Source organism: Hetaerina americana, unplaced genomic scaffold (assembly GCF_022747635.1).
Source record: "Hetaerina americana unplaced genomic scaffold, ioHetAmer1.1.p SCAF_1, whole genome shotgun sequence".
NCBI classification, from domain to species: Eukaryota; Metazoa; Arthropoda; class Insecta; order Odonata; family Calopterygidae; genus Hetaerina; species Hetaerina americana.
Window position 1 is genome coordinate 99,229,834 of NW_027286069.1, and position 18,992 is coordinate 99,248,825.

Consider the following 18,992-nt stretch of genomic DNA (forward strand, 5'->3'; position numbering starts at 1 on the left):
CTTGATTTGATATTATTTTTAAAGGTAAATGTAAAAATAATTTTGCTGGAGAATTTATATATTTATCTTGGATTTTCTCAAGCCCAACAAAAGAAATTGTAAAACTACCTACCTACCGAGCCCACCTATGGCTCATGAGAAGATCTATTAAGCCTATTACTCTCTCCTGTGTTACTTAAAATTTGACTTTGATCACGTGCGACTGAGATCATGAATGTGCTTTTAACGGAAGGCTTGTTACTTCCTGTTTGCAGTGTGCAGCTATGTTGGGGGGCGTGGCCGGCCGCCACATGAGCACCCGCCGGAGGGGCAGCACCCCGGCAGTCAGCCTCCTATCCCGTCCCTCCGGAGACGACTGGCGGACCAACAGCCCCGCCGCGATGCTAGGGGCGAGGGGGCGGCGGAGGTCCAGCATCCTGCCGCCCCCCGCTGGCTCGGCCGGCTCCGCCTCCGGGCAACAGCCGAGGCGGCAGACGCTCGAGACCATTCCCTCGGCTTCCGCATCCACGCCACAGGTGAGAGACGCCGCGTATGCCTCCTCCCGCCCCTTCCTTCACCCGCTCCTATTTCGTTCACTCTCACCCCCGCTCCCACACACACCAACCCGGCGCGCCGCAACAAGTCCCCCGGACTGTGACGCAGAAGCCGCAACAAGTACTGCGCCGTCGCTAATGGAACAAAGTAATCGACTGAATAAACCGAATTGGCTCAATCTGAACCTTCCGTTACGCAAATTGTTTATTTTTATTCTTGAGTGTAATCTTTTGCGGGTCGCATGTGATTCAGCAGGTAAAATTCAAATTTTATCTTTATTTAAGAATTGATTTGCATCCAAATGTCATACCTGCATAGGCACATTATACACATATAAAACTAAGCCACTTAAATCATTGTGATACAGTCATAATTAATTATCATAATTAATTATTCATTATAATTAATTAATTCTGAGTAAATGATCTGTTCCAGCAACAACTAGCTCCTTCTAAATCTAAAAATCTTTCCGACCTCCGATTCTTTCTTGGATTTAAAATATTTGGGTTTTTATCGAATAAAATTAACACAATCACGTGATAAAACGTAGTTGACGATTGAAATTTCAATCTGACCGAGAATCTGTAACGAATGCGACCATAATCACACATTATTAATTATGAAATACTAATAAGGAATATTTGTTTAAAGAGTGACTTTATTTAGAAAAAGTTTTATGAAACCTTTGACCTTTGAGTTTTCTCGTTTATAGTAATAAGTTGAATGTCCGCAGGACTATTGTAAGTTTCTATAATATATTATGTTAATTCCTCAGTTATGAGTTAAGAGTAAAAAGTATTCTTATATTTTAATCAAATTTAAAACAAGCATTTAAATATATGTAACTTCAGGTGGAGGTGTAGGTGCTATAAGGCTGATGGACAGTTAGCACAAAATATATTTTATGTATTCTATCACAAATTGGAATAAATCCGAATTGTTGTCATCTCAATAAAAGCGAACTTGGCTGCAGCATTTAATGACTGCGCTAGCAAGTTCGGCGGCAACATTGTAGCTCCCATCGCCTTCTTTGGCTATGCTCCATTTCTATCAAAGCCGGTAAAGTATCCCCATCTCTTGGTGCTTCGTAAAGTGGTTTTACATTTACATAAACCTAAGCGCACCCTGACTTAAGAGCATCAATAATTTTTTATGCTTTCAATTCATTTGTACACACTTTTTAACACTGAGCAATTTGTTAGCTGAGTCTAAATGGTTTTTCCTTTGACTAGTCGTAAATATTGTCGATCGAGGAGTATTGATGATATATACTTAGCTCACGGGCTGTCGGTCGGATAAAAAAATCTTTAAGTACGGGCATTATCTCTTCCTTCGGACACTTACTTGGCTATAACTCCAATGCGGACATGGAGCCATAAAGAAATGATCAATAACTCGACACATTCTTACTTGTATTACTACGCATTACGATATATCTCAGCCGTTTGTCAATTTGGAATAACATCAAAAGAAAAAGTGTTGATTGCGCCATTACCGTCTATGCAAATACTACATACCTATTATACAGCAATCTCTCATTGAATGTGCTGTATAATCTATTTCACTAAATATGATTCTAGATTACTTATCAATAATAAAGTGATTTTTTTATTTCTCTATTTTACATAAGTATTTTAATAGATTGAATTTTTGTTAACTGTCAGTGAAGGCAGAGAATATATAATTAGTCGTTTAGTTTACATTATATTTCTGATGCTTTTTAGATGAGTAAATGTTAAAACTGTAATGTAATACAGATATTTATAAATGTGGGATATTTATAAATATTTACGATTGGTAGATACTTGAAGGTGCTAATAAGCATTCTTAGTCTAATAAGTATAATAATAACTAATTCCATTACTTATAATAAACTATTTATTTACTTGGGTTGAAAGTATTGCAACCATAAGAATTTTTAAAAACTAAAATATTATTAGATTGAAGTCACTAATTTGTTCGGTGCTATCTTGTGCATATCAGGCGTGTGTTGCACTCCATATGACAATCCTATTTTATCAAGATTCTGAGGAATGCTATTTACTTATTTTCTTAAACATTAATTTCCTCTTTTCAGTTTTTAAGTTGAGTGTTTACATTATTTGTTTAATTTATTCATTTCCATAGAAAAACAGCCATTTATATCAAAATGGTGAATAAATTTACCCGGCTATGTTTTAATCCTATATTTATCCTATAAATAAACATTTAGTTACCTTTCATTTCCTTATGCTACATTCTCAATTCCTAAAACGTCATTAAAAAAGCTCTGATTTTGGGTGTCTTTGCTGTCTAAAATAAGTCATATAATCCATTAAACTATATCCTCAAGGTTTTGATTACAAATAATATTTCTAGGTATTTCAAGATACATTTTGTATTTACTAAAAACTTTTCATTGAAATGTAAAGATAAAAAACGCACAGAATTGGAAATGGCTTGCTCGTGACGTGTGATGAAATTAAAAAAAGGCAACTGTTAATATTTTTCTTCCCGTTTTGACTTCTGATTATATGTATTGTATAGAGTATTTCCAGTACAGTACGATTGGGAAAATTTAACCTTACATTAAAGAATATACTAATTTCAGCGTCAGGCTCTTTCCTTAAACTTTCCCACTTCCCTTTATCCTACCTCTTCCAAATCCTTTCCCGCCTTTCCATGAAGGCGTAAACTCCTTTCTAGTCACTCGAAAACAATAAATGTCTCAATATAAAGATAGCAATCAGTTCATGCACATTAAAAAAACTATTATGGATGAAATCAATGACAAAAAAGACGGGGTCAACCAGTAAGGTTCTAAAAAAATTGGGAACCTTAAATAAACATTAAATTTAGTGACAGACTATAGTAGTTAGTCCATGTATTAAGAAAGTGTTTAGGAAGAAAGTTATCCTTAATTAGTTAGTTAATAATAATAAAGATTTGCAGGAAAAATTACTTTAGAAAAGTAGCTTTTACAAAGTGGAGGGACTCGCTACTTAGAACTAAGTTAATTTTTAAGGAAAGGTCTAGTGAAAACTTTAACATAGAGAGAAGTAAATGAGGCTCAGAAACTGGGTTTTTGAGGCATGAAAATGTACATAGTATGAAAGCTATTGAGTTCGATGTGTGTACGACAAAATATATGAAGTTCCAGGCTTGATATGAGAGGATAGAATATTATTGAGAGAAATTAAAATGGAGTCAGAAAAGTGGACCCATAAAATATTGAGCGGAAAGGGAATATTAAAGGCTGCAGTGGATAATCTTGGGGAAAAGAGTTAGAGACAGAAAACAAAGGCATTTTAGAACTAATGAAGGAAGACAGGATGCATATCAATTTTAAGAATGGCTTCTTAAAATCCAGAGTTAGAATATTTATTATGTACACTGGATCCAATGAAGACTCTCTTTCACGGATTGACTGTAATTAATAGTAAATGATAAACTGATGATATTCGGAATGTATTTAGCCTTTAAGTTAGAATAATACACCAAAGAAATATTTTAAGTCAAGGGTAGCAGTGTATGCACTAGATCTGAATACGCTGAAAAAGCTCCATGCTCAATATTTGGATTCTCAATTATACTGGAGAGCAACTGTTTGCCATATTTCTCCGGCAAGTCATACCACCATGATTTCAAATGCGAACTAAAATACACATACACATAATGGAGTTCCATTAAATTAATTTAGTGTATATTCTGGTACCAGAACCAACAGATAATATGGTGATTTCTTTAACGCCGATGCACTCATAGAGTTTGCTATCAAAACCTCGTTAGAATCATGAGGTAGAGATAAAGCAAGGAGCTAGACATCATAAGCAGATCGCCCATACTAAAAGTCATGAGTACTTCGTAATTTAAATACTCATCCAAACGACTCATTTTTATGTTTGAATATGTTATAATTGATTGGATGAATTATAAAATTAAGGTAAAGTTTTATTTTTTGTTTGATCGTAGAAAATATTTTATTCAAATTAATGATTAATTGCTAAGAATTAAACAGCAAATTAAAGAAATAGCGCCCTAAATAGATAATTTGAACGACTAGAGAGTTTTGAGTGAGGGGGTGAGAAACAGCAATCAAAACTTGGAATCAGGTTAAGGGCACTGGCTACAAAAGGGTAGTAGTATATAGTAGTACATGTAAATGGTACAATGAGTTTTCAGATAGAGTTTTGTCGTTATTGCCTGTACTTTTTAACGTACATGCTATAGTAAAGGTGGTACGGGAAGTACTTGAATGAAGGTAGGTGGCGAGATGACTGTTTGCTTAGCAAATAACCAAGCAAGTCAGGTAACAAAAGTATTGCAATTATTATTAGGTGTATAATAATAACCACAAGAGAAACGTGCGATGAAGATTAGCTACAGAAAAATTAAATTTGTAATTCTCAAGATGTAGGAAAGTTAAGTCAAACAGTTGAGTAGGAGGGAATAAACGGAAGAAAGTGGCATTATTAATATATTTTGGGAATAATTAAGAGGAAATTGGCATATAAATTGGTTAATTATAAATAAAATTGCATTGGTGAAAGAATTATTCACAAGTAGAAGAGAATTTAATATACATAAGGCATGGCGAAGAGTGGATAAAATAATTTAGACAGAGGAGAAGACAAATGCTGAGGTCCTAAATGTAGTGATCAGTGAGAGGATGTAGCTAAAGGTGATCCGAAAAATGCGGAGAAAGTGGGTGGAGGAAATATTCAAATGTGGTGGGATGTTGGTAGTATGGTAGAAGGGATAATGTTGAGTGAGCGGCGTAAAGGAAGGAAGAGAGTAGTCTTTTTGGACAGGATTAAGATAGACGGAAATTATGGAGAAGTGAATATTAAAATAATTTAGGGCAAGCAAATGAAATTCTCATTGTGCATAGATGCTAATAGTTGTCGGTGACCGTTTACTACCTAACTGATCGATTCTAGAGTACAACTATTTTATGTATTGAAAAGGACTATCCTAGGAAGGGAAAGCACTCCATACTTAAATTTAACTAAACATGGCACCAAGATAATAATCGGAGAAGTATATATATTAAACTACCACCACCGAAATTATCTTCTCCATTTTCCCATTATTTTTTTACAGAATATCCTACCCGCATAATTTTCATTTTTCTCTGCCTGAAATTGATCTCATAAATGTTAGTAGTAGGAAGCAATCATTTCGTAATTCAATGAGGGGACACATTACAATCAGGGTCAATAAATGTCAATCTAATACCCTTAGAGCTTGGCAAATGAGTTAGCTCAGTGCATGTGTGGGAGAAAAGTTTTTAATAACAACGGACGTAAGTACCGCGAGGTTGTGAAAAGTCTAAAGCTTTATTTTTAGCTTTATTTCAGTTAAGTGTTTTTAAAAAACTGTTTTAAAAAACACGTTGGTGGAATTAAAATAACAATGACTTTATACAAAGGATTGTTTTAAATCGATTATCTATACGAGCGTTGTCCATAAAGAAAGTTTTGGCCTGGCGTGGCGGTGAGTAAGGTTAGAGACACCATATTGGTGCCTAGACACCCCTACAGTCAGTAAGCATCCTGTTGTGGTGGTATGCAGACTGTGATTTTTTTAACTTTTTTTCCTGCGAATTGTTAAAGTATGCGCTGCAATAGAACATCCCGCAAGTTTTGCTGTGCGATCTTGGATTAGGTTTTTACTGGCAAAAAAACCACAAGCCAATTGAAATGCATAAGTAACTTTGTTAAGTGTACGAAGACGGGATAATGAGTGAAGGTGGAGTGAGACAGTGGTGCATTCAGTTTTAAAATGGCCGCACCAATGTTCACGACGAGGACCGCAGTGGTCGGCCTAGCCTTGTGACAGATGAACGGATGGTGAAAATCAAAGGGAATATTCATAAAAATTGCCGATTTTTTTATTATGGATCTGTCGCCAGAGGTGGCTTGCAACATATTACTTTGACTGTGATGCAGAATAGCATGCTGGAGTAAGCAAATGGTTACAATTTAAGGTGGCAGATTCCTTCAGAGACATTATTAAAAATCTTGGGTATTGTTATTATAAATGCCTTAATTTGAACAACAGCAATTTGGCAACTATGTAGAAAACAGTTTCAGTAATGAGCAAGTATACGTAAATGAGCATCCCCACGCTACCTCCGCAGAGCCCTCCTCCGCGTGGGGACCTACTCGATTAATTTATTTGGTCTCCTTGCGCGTTAAATACTAGCGAGATTTTCCCCTAAATCCCGGAAATTTTCATAATGACGCCGCTTTGGAGAAGGGGGAGGCAGAGAGGGAAACGTCAAGGGAGACTCTTGGGAAGCGGACGACGCCTCGCCTAATTGGAGGCGATGCTGCGCGGCCCGGGGGAGGGGGTGGGAATTAGTCACCCGAAGGACCACCGTATGAAATGCCCTCGCTCCGTAGTATCTCTTTGGCCCAAGTTTCCCACACCACCGCAGAAACAATCTATTTGGGCGTCCCCGAAACCAACGAACAACCAACGCCTCCCGCATCCTCACGTCCGGCCAATGCGTGATGCACGAGATTTACCTCAATCCACAAAAATGAGACGGATGTCAGCGTACGAAGGAAAAGGGTGGGAGGTGAGGGCGTGAATGTCCCCTCGGTATTTGACTTTCGCCGGGCGTGTGGGGGGTAAGGGTCAGGGAATGGGGGGAGTTTAAAGGGTCCCTTTGGTCTTGGACGTGATGGGGAGTGGTTTTGGGAAAGGGATTTTCTATGTGATGTAGATACGGAATTAGATGTAGATATGGAATTGGTAGTGAGAGGATCCCTTGAATAACTGGTGTCGGCCCAAACTGTCTTCCCCTCGTCAGGAGAAGATAGGGCAGGATGTGAAGCATGGGTGAAGGAGGTAAGTGACAGAAGATGTCTGAGGGAATCAGATTGCATCGCGGCATCTTAAGAGCTTCGAGAGAAGATATTTGATCCATAATCTGTGGGAGGCAAATAAATAAGATGCCTGGGATCAAATGAAAGTGCTCATTACAAATTAATGAAAACACATACGGTAAAAATGACAGTTTCAGGCAAATTTTAACGCTATATTATTATGTCACAATGTAAAATAAATTGAGATTGAGAAATTTCCTTTTGGAAGTCCTCCAATATTTACGCGCAACGACGCTTGACATTATCGCATGTTAGTATTTGTGTCTAATAGATCGAAATATGAAAATGCGTAGTTTCTAATTGTAAGTGCAGCGTTTGAATAAAATCCAGTTGCATTATACTACCTTGATCAAAAAGTTCCCGGAATAACCACCGTGTGGCGCTCCCATCGTTCCGATTTGAGTTCTGTTTTTTTTGTTAAATTGGTACATCTGTTGTTGATATTCCCTTTAAATCTTAGTGTCATAACTTGACATTTGCAAAAGTTACGTAGCCAAGAGTACATATATCTCTGTGTGTGATGGCGATTTTTTACAATTTCAGAAATGGATTTAAATTTGCAACAACGAACTTGTATTAAATTTTGCGTAAAAAACGGATTTAGTGGCGCACGGACGTTGGAAATGTTGGAAAAGTGTTTCGGCAACGATTCTCTAAAAAAAACGGTCGTTTACCAGTGGCACGAGCGGTTCAGAAGTGGTCGTGAGTCAATCGAAGATGATGAACGCAGTGGCAGACCATCGACATCGAAAGTCGGTGAAAAAATTGATAAAGTAAAAGAAATGTTGGTCAATAACCGCAAATTAACCATCAGAGAAATAGCGGAGGACTTGAACATTGCCTATGGATCCGCCCAAGACATTGTGGTTAATGATTTGGGTTTCCGTCGTGTAGCAGCAAAGTTGGTGCCGAAAGACCTCAATTTCATGCAAAAAAGAGACCGTGTTGACGTCGCAAAAGACATGATTTGCGAGGCTGAATCCGATCCCACATTCATCAAAAGGATCATTACTGGAGACGAGACGTGGGTTTATGAGTACGACACGCAATCCAGACATCAGGCAAGTGAATGGCGTTCACCAAATGAGCCGAGACCAAAAAAACCACGTCGTTTTCAGTCAAAAAAGAAGGCAATGCTGACGGTTTTCATGGATTACAACGGTGTAGTGCATCATGAATTTTTGCCAGAAGGCCAGACAGTAAACAAAGAGTATTATTTGGGCGTTATGAGACGTTTGCGTGAAGCAATTCGCCGAAAGAGACCAGAAATGTGGGCAGAAAACTCGTGGATTTTGCACCATGATAACGCACCGTCGCACAGTGCTATCATTATTCGTAATTTTTTGACGAAAAATGCAACAAATACCATCCAACAGCCACCGAATTCACCTGATTTGGCTCCCTGTGACTTCTTTCTGTTCAATCGAGTTAAAAAAACCATTACGGGGAACGCGTTTTAGCAGCCGAGAGGAAGTAATGGAAAAATCGCAGGAAGCACTGATGGACATACCGAAAACCGACCGTAACTTTTGCAAATGTCAAGTTACGACACTAAGATTTAAAGGGAATATCAACAACAGATGTACCAATTTAACAAAAAAAACAGAACTCAAATCGGAACGATGGGAGCGCCACACGGTGGTTATTCCGGGAACTTTTTGATCAAGGTAGTATAAGCTTTGATGACACATTCATATGCTTATATATTTTAGAAAACATTATTGAAAAATATCACCAAATGTATAAGTGCGATCAGCTCATTGCAAGTGCTGAATTAAAAAATAAGGCTGAATGAAATTTCAAATTGCACCATGATTTTATAACATTTTAAATTATGAATCGCATCAGAGTTTTCAATGAAATGACTTCTAAATATTATTACAGCTTACAGTAACCAAATCAAAATTTATTATTATACTTCAACTTTGATTTTTTTAAATTTATCATGGGTGATAAGTTGATGGTGAACTATATTACACGATTCAAAGCGGTGATCATATTTTTTTAACCTGTTGTTTTGATTTTCTGTAACATCTATTTCAGCAAAGGAAATGTTCAAATATGTGATAATTCTCTCTTTAAATTTCTAAACCTGTAAGTACATTGTAAAATGTTACATACCTCTCTAAAATATTGTGAATACATTCGCAGCATTATAATAAAGCAATATTTTGAACATACTGATCATCCCAAGCTATATTTCAAAGGTGAATATTTTTCCAGTACTAGGTATTCTATGTCGTATATATGAGGGCTCTGCAGCAAAGAGGGATCTTATTAATAAATGAAAAAGAAACACTTTGTTCCAATCCACCACTTTATTACAGGTACGACTAGTTTCGACGCTACGGCGTCATCCTCAGGTACAAAGTTTAAAGTCACAATCATTGTATATATACCCTCTTCTGGAAAGGGTGGGGGAGTTATGGGAAGAGGGGGCGGGGAGGGGAGTACGGGGGTAGGTACGAAAGAATGTGGGAGAGGGTAGGAAACACCAGGAAAAGCGTTAGTGAGTGGGGGGGATTGGAAGGTGGGTTAAGAAAGGGGAAAATTTCATTGGTCGGTATAATTTGAGTCAATGGCTAATGGGGAAAAAGGTACGGGTTAGGAGTCAATGGGAGTTAGGGGGAAGGGGTTAGAGGTCCTGTTTTTCTGTTATTGCTAGGGAGGCTTCCAGGAGAGGTGATACGTTTTCAAACAGAATGTCATTGAGTAAAGGATGTTTCTTCATTGTTCTCCGGATCTCCAACTCTTCCTCCTCCCTTTTTCTTCATGATGTAGAATTACGGGGATGAAATCACTGGTGTGATTTTCCTCCCACAGGTGTTTGGCAAAGTGGGATTGGGCTAGGTTACACTTCTTGTAGCACCTCTTGTGTTCCTCCGCTCTTGTCCGCACCGCTCGACCACTCTGTCCGATGTACCTCGCACTGCAATCCCCGCAAACCATTTCATATATCCCACTATTTTCCAGTGGCTCAACTTTATCTTTAGTTTTATTTATGAACATTTTTAGATTTTGTTTGTTATAGAAAGCAATTCTGAATTTGTCTTTCGGGAACAATTTGCTAATTTTTTCGGACGGGACACCATAATAGGGCAATTTTACCCACTTAAGTTTTCCCTTAATAGTTATCCCTGAATTGTAAAGTAGCCGTTGGGCTCTTATGGAGCGTTTCTTGCCGAGCATTTTGTCCACCATTTTTTCACTGTAGCCATTTGTAGTTGCTATAGATTTGATTGTCACCAATTCCTCGTTAAATTTTCCTATCGAGAGGGGAATATTAAGTAGTCTATTCAGTAGGAAGTGAAATGTGGATAACTTTTGGGATATATGATGGCGGGAGTCAGCAGGAATTACATGGTCTGTAGTGGTGGTTTTGCGATATAATTGAAACTCGAATCCTTTTTCCCTTTTAGTGACTGTAACGTTAAGAAAACTTAGTTTTCCTTCATTTTCTTTTTCACACGTAAACTTGATATTATTACACTGAGAATTTAAAACCGACAAAAAACTGTGCAGTTGTCTTACAGTGCCAGTCCATATTGCAAAGATGTCATCCACGTAGCGGACCCAGAAGTAAATGTTTTTTGTGTTAACTGAACTATTCATAAACAATTTTTGTTCGAACTCGTCCATGAAAAGGTCGGCTTGGAGCGGTGACAAAGGTGACCCCATGGCTAAACCTTCTGTTTGTCTAAAATAATCACCATTAAATTTAAAATAGTTTTGCTCCGCACACACTTTGGCAAGGGTCACTAGGTCACTGACGACGTTTGTGTCCGTCACTGTATTTGATAAAACTTTCTTTGCCACATTGACTGCTTCCATCGCCGGGATGTTGGTAAAGAGGTTCACCACATCAAAAGACACTAAAAAATATTTGGTGGTGGGGGGTTTTATTTTGGAAAGTTGCTCACAAAAAGCCACAGTATTCTTCACTCCATATCTTGGCTGGAAATTAGTCAACTCTCTAAATCTAGAATTCAGCACCGCCGCGAGTTTTCTGGAAGGGGAATTCACACTGGAGATGATCGGTCGGATAGGAATGTTTACTTTATGCAATTTTGGGAGGCCGAAAAAGTTGCTTTTTGTTTTATGTTATTAGCCTAAAATCTAACGTACGCGTACATTTTTTACAGTTTTCATTGATTTGATTGCAGTATCGCGTCTCCGTCAGTCGTTTCAATTTGTTATTTGACATTTTTCCTTCGGTAAGAATAGAGGACACCTTTAAAGTTTGCTCGGGCCTGAACAAGTCGTCAACCGGGGTGTATATTATAACACAGAAGGCTGATAAAGAGTATAATGTTTCCCGTAACAAAGCTTGACCATGATTTTATATTTATGTAGAGGGCAAACCTTCCATTTGAAAGAAAGGTGAACCTGAAACTACATTTACTACTTCTACGGAAGTAAACATTAATGGTACTGCTGCCATCGTGGCAAGAGATTGTCAAATAGCGTTGAGAGCAATATTATAAATAATTAATATTTCATATGAGTGCCATATCCATTGGTTAGCAAAAAATGCAATTAAAACGTATTTGTGCGTTTCAGATTCCGCAAAACCAACTGCCAAGTCGCAATTTTCTCCAGGAAATCAGTCTGATGAGTATTTCCTCTCCTCTTTATAGTCCTGACTAAGTCCCATGGGATTCTTTTCCTTTTCTTCCAGTGAGTGCAAATACCTTCTTGTAAAGCTGATTCTGACGCAAGGCTGAATTCAAATGAGTCAAACTTTTAAAATATATAAATTGCAAATAATAATGTAACGCATGAAATAATTGCAAAATAGATTATACGAATAAAAAGTTATATCGTCACCTCCTATTGAGCAACCCTCGTGGTAAAAAAATAATATGGAGATAATTCAGAAACCAAAGGAAAGACAACTCATTTCATCATATATTTATTCGTTTTTTTTCCTGATGATGACGTTCAACGTCGAAACCTGGGTCGTGTTTTTAAAATAAAGTGTGTGGAATTAAAAAGTCAATTATTTCATTTCAATATGTTATGCAAATTCCATTAGGTACGCCTGAGACAACGAATCTTATTTGGGTGTTTGGACACAAAACAAACGATATGCCTATTCTCTATCTGGCAATATGGTGAGCTTAGTTTCATCCAGCGGCGCACGGTAGATACAACGATTCAACTCTTACTTTTCTCTTGATTGAGTGGAGGTCACAATGTCATTGATTTAAATTTTTCCGATAAAACTTTGGTCAATTATTCAAATTTAAAATTGAACTTTTCATGAGAGTGGCACTTAAAAAGGGGCTCCAAACGGGTTGAATATTAACAATAAGCATATGGAAGGAGAATCCATTCGCATCAGTTATAGCGATTTTTCTACTGTAGAATTTTATATATTCTATCTAATTCTCTCTATTTCTACATACTTGAGTCCCTGCTATGAGACTGCTGGAATTCCTTAATTCAGTAGAGTTTTAAATTTAAAAAAAATTGCTTATTTCGTTTTCTCTGTAATTTAATGTTTAATTTACAAACAATATGAAACGTCACTGTACACGAAATTAAATCAATAGAACTTAAATAAAAATGTTCTTGAAGTGTTAAAAGACTCCTAAATATTTAGCTCTGATGAATAAATGCCTGTTTTTGAATGTGTCTGCCATAAATAGCTTTGAGCGAGGTTCCGTTTTAAATTTTATGAACGTAACACGGCGTGAAGAGGGTCCCTCGGATGATTAAATTGCAATTATAGGGGTTATAAGAGAGGTCAGAAAGGGGCGTAATTGGCAATTATGGGCTGCCTGACCAACTTGTTGGAAAATTTTCTCCCCAAATAGCGGTAAAAGCTTGCGTGATTCATTGTAAAACCATTGGCACACGCTTCCGAGAATTTTCTGAACAAAATGAGAAGTTTCAGATGCATGGGTACTCTTCCCTTTCCAATGATAGATTCTCGTCAATTTTTAAATTTCTTACATTATTTAGTACAATACTTCACTGATTGTTATTTGAAAAAGCACGTTAATAGAAGATAAATTATATTCTCGGAGTTTATTCTTTACGTGAATAACTACAAATCCAGACTCATTTCAGGACATAGATGGTTGCACTTTGCCAATTAGCTTCACATTGATTCTAATGTTTCTTATTGTCTGATATAAGTATATATATATATATATATATATATATATATATATATATATATACATGCCAACGGCCATACCACGCTGAATACACCGGTTCTCGTCCAATCACTGATGTTAAGCAGCGTCGGGCCCAGATAGTATTTGGATGGGCGACTAAATGCTCATATATACGAGTATTTATTCGCCGTTTGGCGGGATTTCGTGTTTGGATGTATATTTGGCCAATGTGGCTCATCTCTTTCTTCTGGCTATGCGTGCCACGAAACGCACTGTTCCTTTCCTGTATGATGTTGTATGAATTCTAACCCACTGTCCTTTCCTCTTGTGTATTGTCTATTTTCTCCTTTGGTGGGTGAAACAGCCCCCTGACGCCATCTCTTGGCTAAAAGAATCGGGGCGCTTGGCGACATATTAGACCCACGGATCTCAGGGTAAATTACGTTTCCTCGATAGCTCAAGTGGTTAAGAGCATCCGCCCGGCAAGTGGAAAGATCCGAGGTTCGAGTCCCGGTCAAGGAAATATTTTTACTCTTGTGATCCGTTCGATTCCGCCTTACCCACCTCTATTGTGTTCGTCCTATATGTGTGTTCCTATCCCTTTTCCTTATATCTGTTTCTGTACATATGAGTATTTATTCGCCGTTTGGCGGGATTTCGTGTTTGAATGTATATATATATATATATATATATATATATAAAATGTATATATATACATATACACACACATAATTATATATATATATATATATATATATATATATATATATACATATTATATCTTTGTGCTTCATGTGCATACTTCGTCTCCGACCAACAGGTGGAGCGGCAGCGGCAGCAGTCCCTCTCCAAGGCCTCTCGCTCGGACACCAGCCCCTCGTCCTCGCACCGTAGCAGCCAACCGCAACAGCCCTCGTCGGCCCAGAGCTCGCCCCGCCCCTCCCCTCGTCCCACACCATCTCCGCAGCACTCATCCCAGCAAAATGACCCCCAGCGCCCCCCCACGGGGGACGACCTGTCCCTTAGGATCCCGCCGCCCGGACAGCCCCCTGGGGGCCCCGGCTCCTCACCTGCAACATCCCCCGCTGCCTCCTCGTCGGCCGCCGCACCCGCCGACTCCGCGGCCGCGTCCACGCCGGTCGCAGGGCCCTCCGCCGCCGTCCCCGCTACCCCGTCAGCACCCCAGCGGCACGTGAGGCTGTCGCTGCCCGAAGTGACGGCGGCGGTTAGCGCGGCCGCGGCGGCAGCCAAGACGCCTACGAGGACGGTGGGCGGGGGAAAGTACCGATCGCGGAGGCGGAGGGCCGTCACTGCCTCCGACTACAAGTCGTGCGCCCTCGTGCACACCAAGCTCAAGCTGGGAGACATCATGTGAGTAGACCCCCACGTAGTTTTAATCTCTGCCCTCGTTTTCAGTCTGCCTTATTTTAATAAGGCTTTAGTTTTTCTAATTATGGTCTTGATAATCAATCGGAATTCTTCCATCACATCTTCCATTTTGCAGGAAAGTATTTACGTTATATATATATATATATATATATATATATATATATATATATATATATGTATATATATATATATATATATAAAGAACTGTGTGTGCGTATATATATATATATATGTACACATATATCTATTGATCTATAATCTGCAAGATTACTCTGCATGGGGCACGAAATTAGGTAAACAGTAATGGTCTAGCAGTGTCTTAAATGCCCACAGTTAGAATTTACTTTTCGGTGTTTCTTTCTAACTATTTACCTATTTCCTTGGCTTTCACCACCCTAACTCTGAAATTAAAAATATATGTACTATGAGTAATGCGTTATTATGCGACATTATACGAGCTCCTATTAGCCAATTTGCCGTCGTTCTTTGCTCTTTGGACATATTTTGATAAATGTATAGAATTTGAATTATTTAGTATGATTAATTGTACCACCGTATGTTTAAGTTTTAAGCGCGAGTGCGGAGATGTCTGACGTCGGCAATCAAGTTTTAATTTTGCTCGTCAGATTATTTTTTGTTTACACATTGATTACAATTTTGCAAAAACAAATGTAATTTATTTTATTTTTAGGTTATGTTTTCATTCCCTTACCAAAAGATGACATTCATCACTCTAGATTATACATACTCCCACGACCACCCTTTTTTACTAAGTGGCCTATTCTCATTGGTATAGGGATCATTTAGCTCTCAAAGAAAGATCGCTCAACTATTTTTAGCGATTCAACGTTCAATTTGCTTATTACCTAGCTTTTTATCAGCTTACATCGTCATTCTACTGGATAACAACGCGGAAAGGCTAGTTTTCAAGGTGAACCGCAAGGTGGAAATCCATGAGAACGACGGTGCTGAAGGCATTAGAGTCTCCCATTGAAGGCGCATATTCTCTTGGCCAGATGCCTAGCTTGTTGCGCAAGATGAATAAGTAACAGCTTGAGTGAACGGAGCCAAAATAAAGAAGGTCATCACATTGAACGGTGTTGTCATCAATTTCATTTGACGTTACAGGGTGACAGGTTTCTGTCCGTTGGTCAACTGTTAGTTTTCGGCCCAGGGTTGAACATAAACATTGATATTTAGGTATTTTCATTTAAAAATACCCTCATGCGTTTGTTTTTTACTTTTATGCAAATATATAAAAAATTGAGATAAATTGAGACGATAATTTTTTTAAATGTTATTTTAAGTTTACATGTTTAGAATTGATGCGTCTGGCTATTAAGACTTTTGATTTCATGATAAAATAATAAACATAGATTAATATCAACGTTGGTACGGTGTCGGCAAATTTAGGCTATTTAACCAAGATTAAATTTGTTTATCAACTATGAGAATATAATAGCACATACAGGTCAAAGAAAAACCTTAAGCATATCAATAAATAAACAAGTATAACAGTAGGACAAACAATTCATTAAAAAATGAAGAAGGATTTCAAGCTGCTGATATATGCATCGTAAATTATTTGCAGTGACATTATTCACACTCTAGTCTATATTAATCAATAATACGAGCATGACAAATGAAGTACGTATAAGTAAGTTTTAAGTAAAACAATGTTTAGTGAGTGGAAATCATGACGCAGAGATAGGCTGTAGCAGACATGTTTCATGAATAGGCTGTCTTGTTTTCATTAACTTTTTTTGAAGATTTGAGCTGAGTAAACAGTTAAACTTTTTCAATTAAGTTTTATGGTAAAAACTTGCCTCTGTATTTGATAATAAATTTTCCATGGGGCAAATTTCATTTTCCTCCGAGACTTATGCTTTAAAAAGCAATATGCCTGTAGGAATTTTTATTTTCTTTTTCGCTTCACCATCCTTAAAATTATCATAGCATTCTTGTTTAAAAACATGGGTAACCTTTTTCAATCTCGTAGCGCAATTACTGAGGCAAATTCATGGGTAATGAGCACATCGTGTTGCAAAAGAAGGCATTAGAGCCAAGACATTTTCGATGTTCTCGTTTTAATTCGGTCTCCACTAGAAGGCGCTAAACCTAGACACTAATTTGGCTTTAGTAGGGACAGTTTCATCTACCAAGAGTTTTGCCGGGCTCACAATAAATTCGTATTAGGCTTCGACGGATATTGGCGAACGTAGCCACCTGGCGCCCGATGGGTGAAGCACACTCTCTTCCCATGTAGTTGAATCATCTGACGAGTGAGTGGCGCCTGCTGACGAGTTGCGATATCGATGCTGAGCAGAACTGGCTGCGCACTCAAACACTTGATATTTCAAAAAATGGCGCTAAGAAGCATTCAGAGGGCTTCGAAGGTTATTTCGATATTTCCTGGAGATTCAGATAGTTATGATTCTTACTTGTGTAGAGGAAAATCGAAATGCAACCCTACTTCAGCCATTTTAACCATTCTCTGTGTTATTTAGTTGTATAAAGCATTAGCATAATGTTACCAATTATTTAATACATGCGAGTATTTTGATTAAATGGAATTGCTTAAGTATTTTCTTGACTTTACCCTTATGCAAGACATGGCTCTAAACGAGGTACCAAATGGTCGTTTGGATATGCTCTTCATAAACATGTATGCTCACGAGAATCAACATGAACGACCCTTTTTTGTTTTAAAAGCGGTATTTGCTAATTGAAATTATTTGCTTTGTTTACCTCAACATTCGCATATCCCATAATGCCGTTATATGAAACTTAGTTGCCAATATGATATGATATTTTTTGAAAATTGTATAGATTTAAGGCGTGTTTTGGACTCTCTTGCCAGATATATGGTTTTTATTAATCTAATCACTCAATTGTGTTATAAGAACAGAAATTGGTATGTATTGTCTTCGCCAAGCAAATATTTTGATGAATTAGGGCACAAAATCTGGTATATTTTTCGAATTTTCACCGCATTTTCCTGAAAATTCACTCAGAATATCGGACTTTTTATGTGCAAATTGGTTCATGTATTTACTAATAACTAAATATTTTGAGCATATAATCAAATATAAATGTAATTTATTTTAGGACTGTCATTCCATAATAATATTTTAAAATGTTCAACGCAAATTATTTATAAGGCATATAACTTCTCAATAAAAACTCTACACACAATTATTCGTTTTCACGTACAAATATTGACAAGTTTCTTTATGAGACTTTAAAACTATTCCTGAATAGTAATCAAGATAAGGAAAATAGCTCTAAAAGCAAGAAATAATTTAATATTTATCTTGAAATATGATCATATGAATGACATTGCTAGAATAAAGTATTGAATATTTAATTATTCTTTTAATTTGATAATCGTGAAAGATGTTACACAAATGTAATAAATTTCATATATTCAGGTTAGTTATTTCAGGTGTAAATATATGCACTCCTTTCCGTTGCATTATTTTTGCATAAAAATAAAATTAAAAATAAATTTAAACTGCTTGAGGAGTTGTGCATTTAAAATATCCATGAAAGCAGAAATAAAGCAGTGAATGTTTGAATACACCGAAATAAATTTAAAATTTTCACGCGGAAATATTCATCGTACAATGAAGTATAATTCATATACAATCAAGGCGGAAAGTTATTCTAATACGAAGATGAGATAAATAAAAACAACTCTGATACAGCACCAATCAAACTACTTGTTATTGCTGATTTTTGAAAAATGGGCTATTTTATTACTGTTGCATCTAAATGCAATTGATGCAACCTATATTTCATTCTTCAATTGGACAATAATTATGCAATAAAATTTTAATTAATATAACGTTCATTTTAAATTCACGGGAATTGGATATTTACTGGAATAGGAGGAAATAAATTTATAAAAAATATGTGAAACTATTAATTGAAAGCGATAGACTAAGATAAAGAATGAAAAGGAAATGTGATAAAAGTACAAAGCTGAGTACTTTTATAATTACAAGACCTCAAAAAAAACTGACTAGAATTGAAGTAACTCCTAACTTCAGAAGTCAAATAAGTGATA

General features: G+C 37.2%; 1 protein-coding gene across 1 annotated transcript in view; it reads left to right on the plus strand.

Annotated features, from left to right (window-relative positions):
* Window positions 1-263: 263 nt before the first annotated feature.
* The window catches only part of cac (calcium voltage-gated channel subunit cacophony), a 365,313-nt gene continuing 346,584 nt past the window's right edge, over window positions 264-18,992 (plus strand). The window contains exons 1-2 of the mRNA XM_071591274.1: window positions 264-515; window positions 14,355-14,905. Coding sequence (XP_071447375.1) covers window positions 264-515; window positions 14,355-14,905 — 803 coding nt within the window. The remainder of the gene's footprint in view (window positions 516-14,354; window positions 14,906-18,992) is intronic.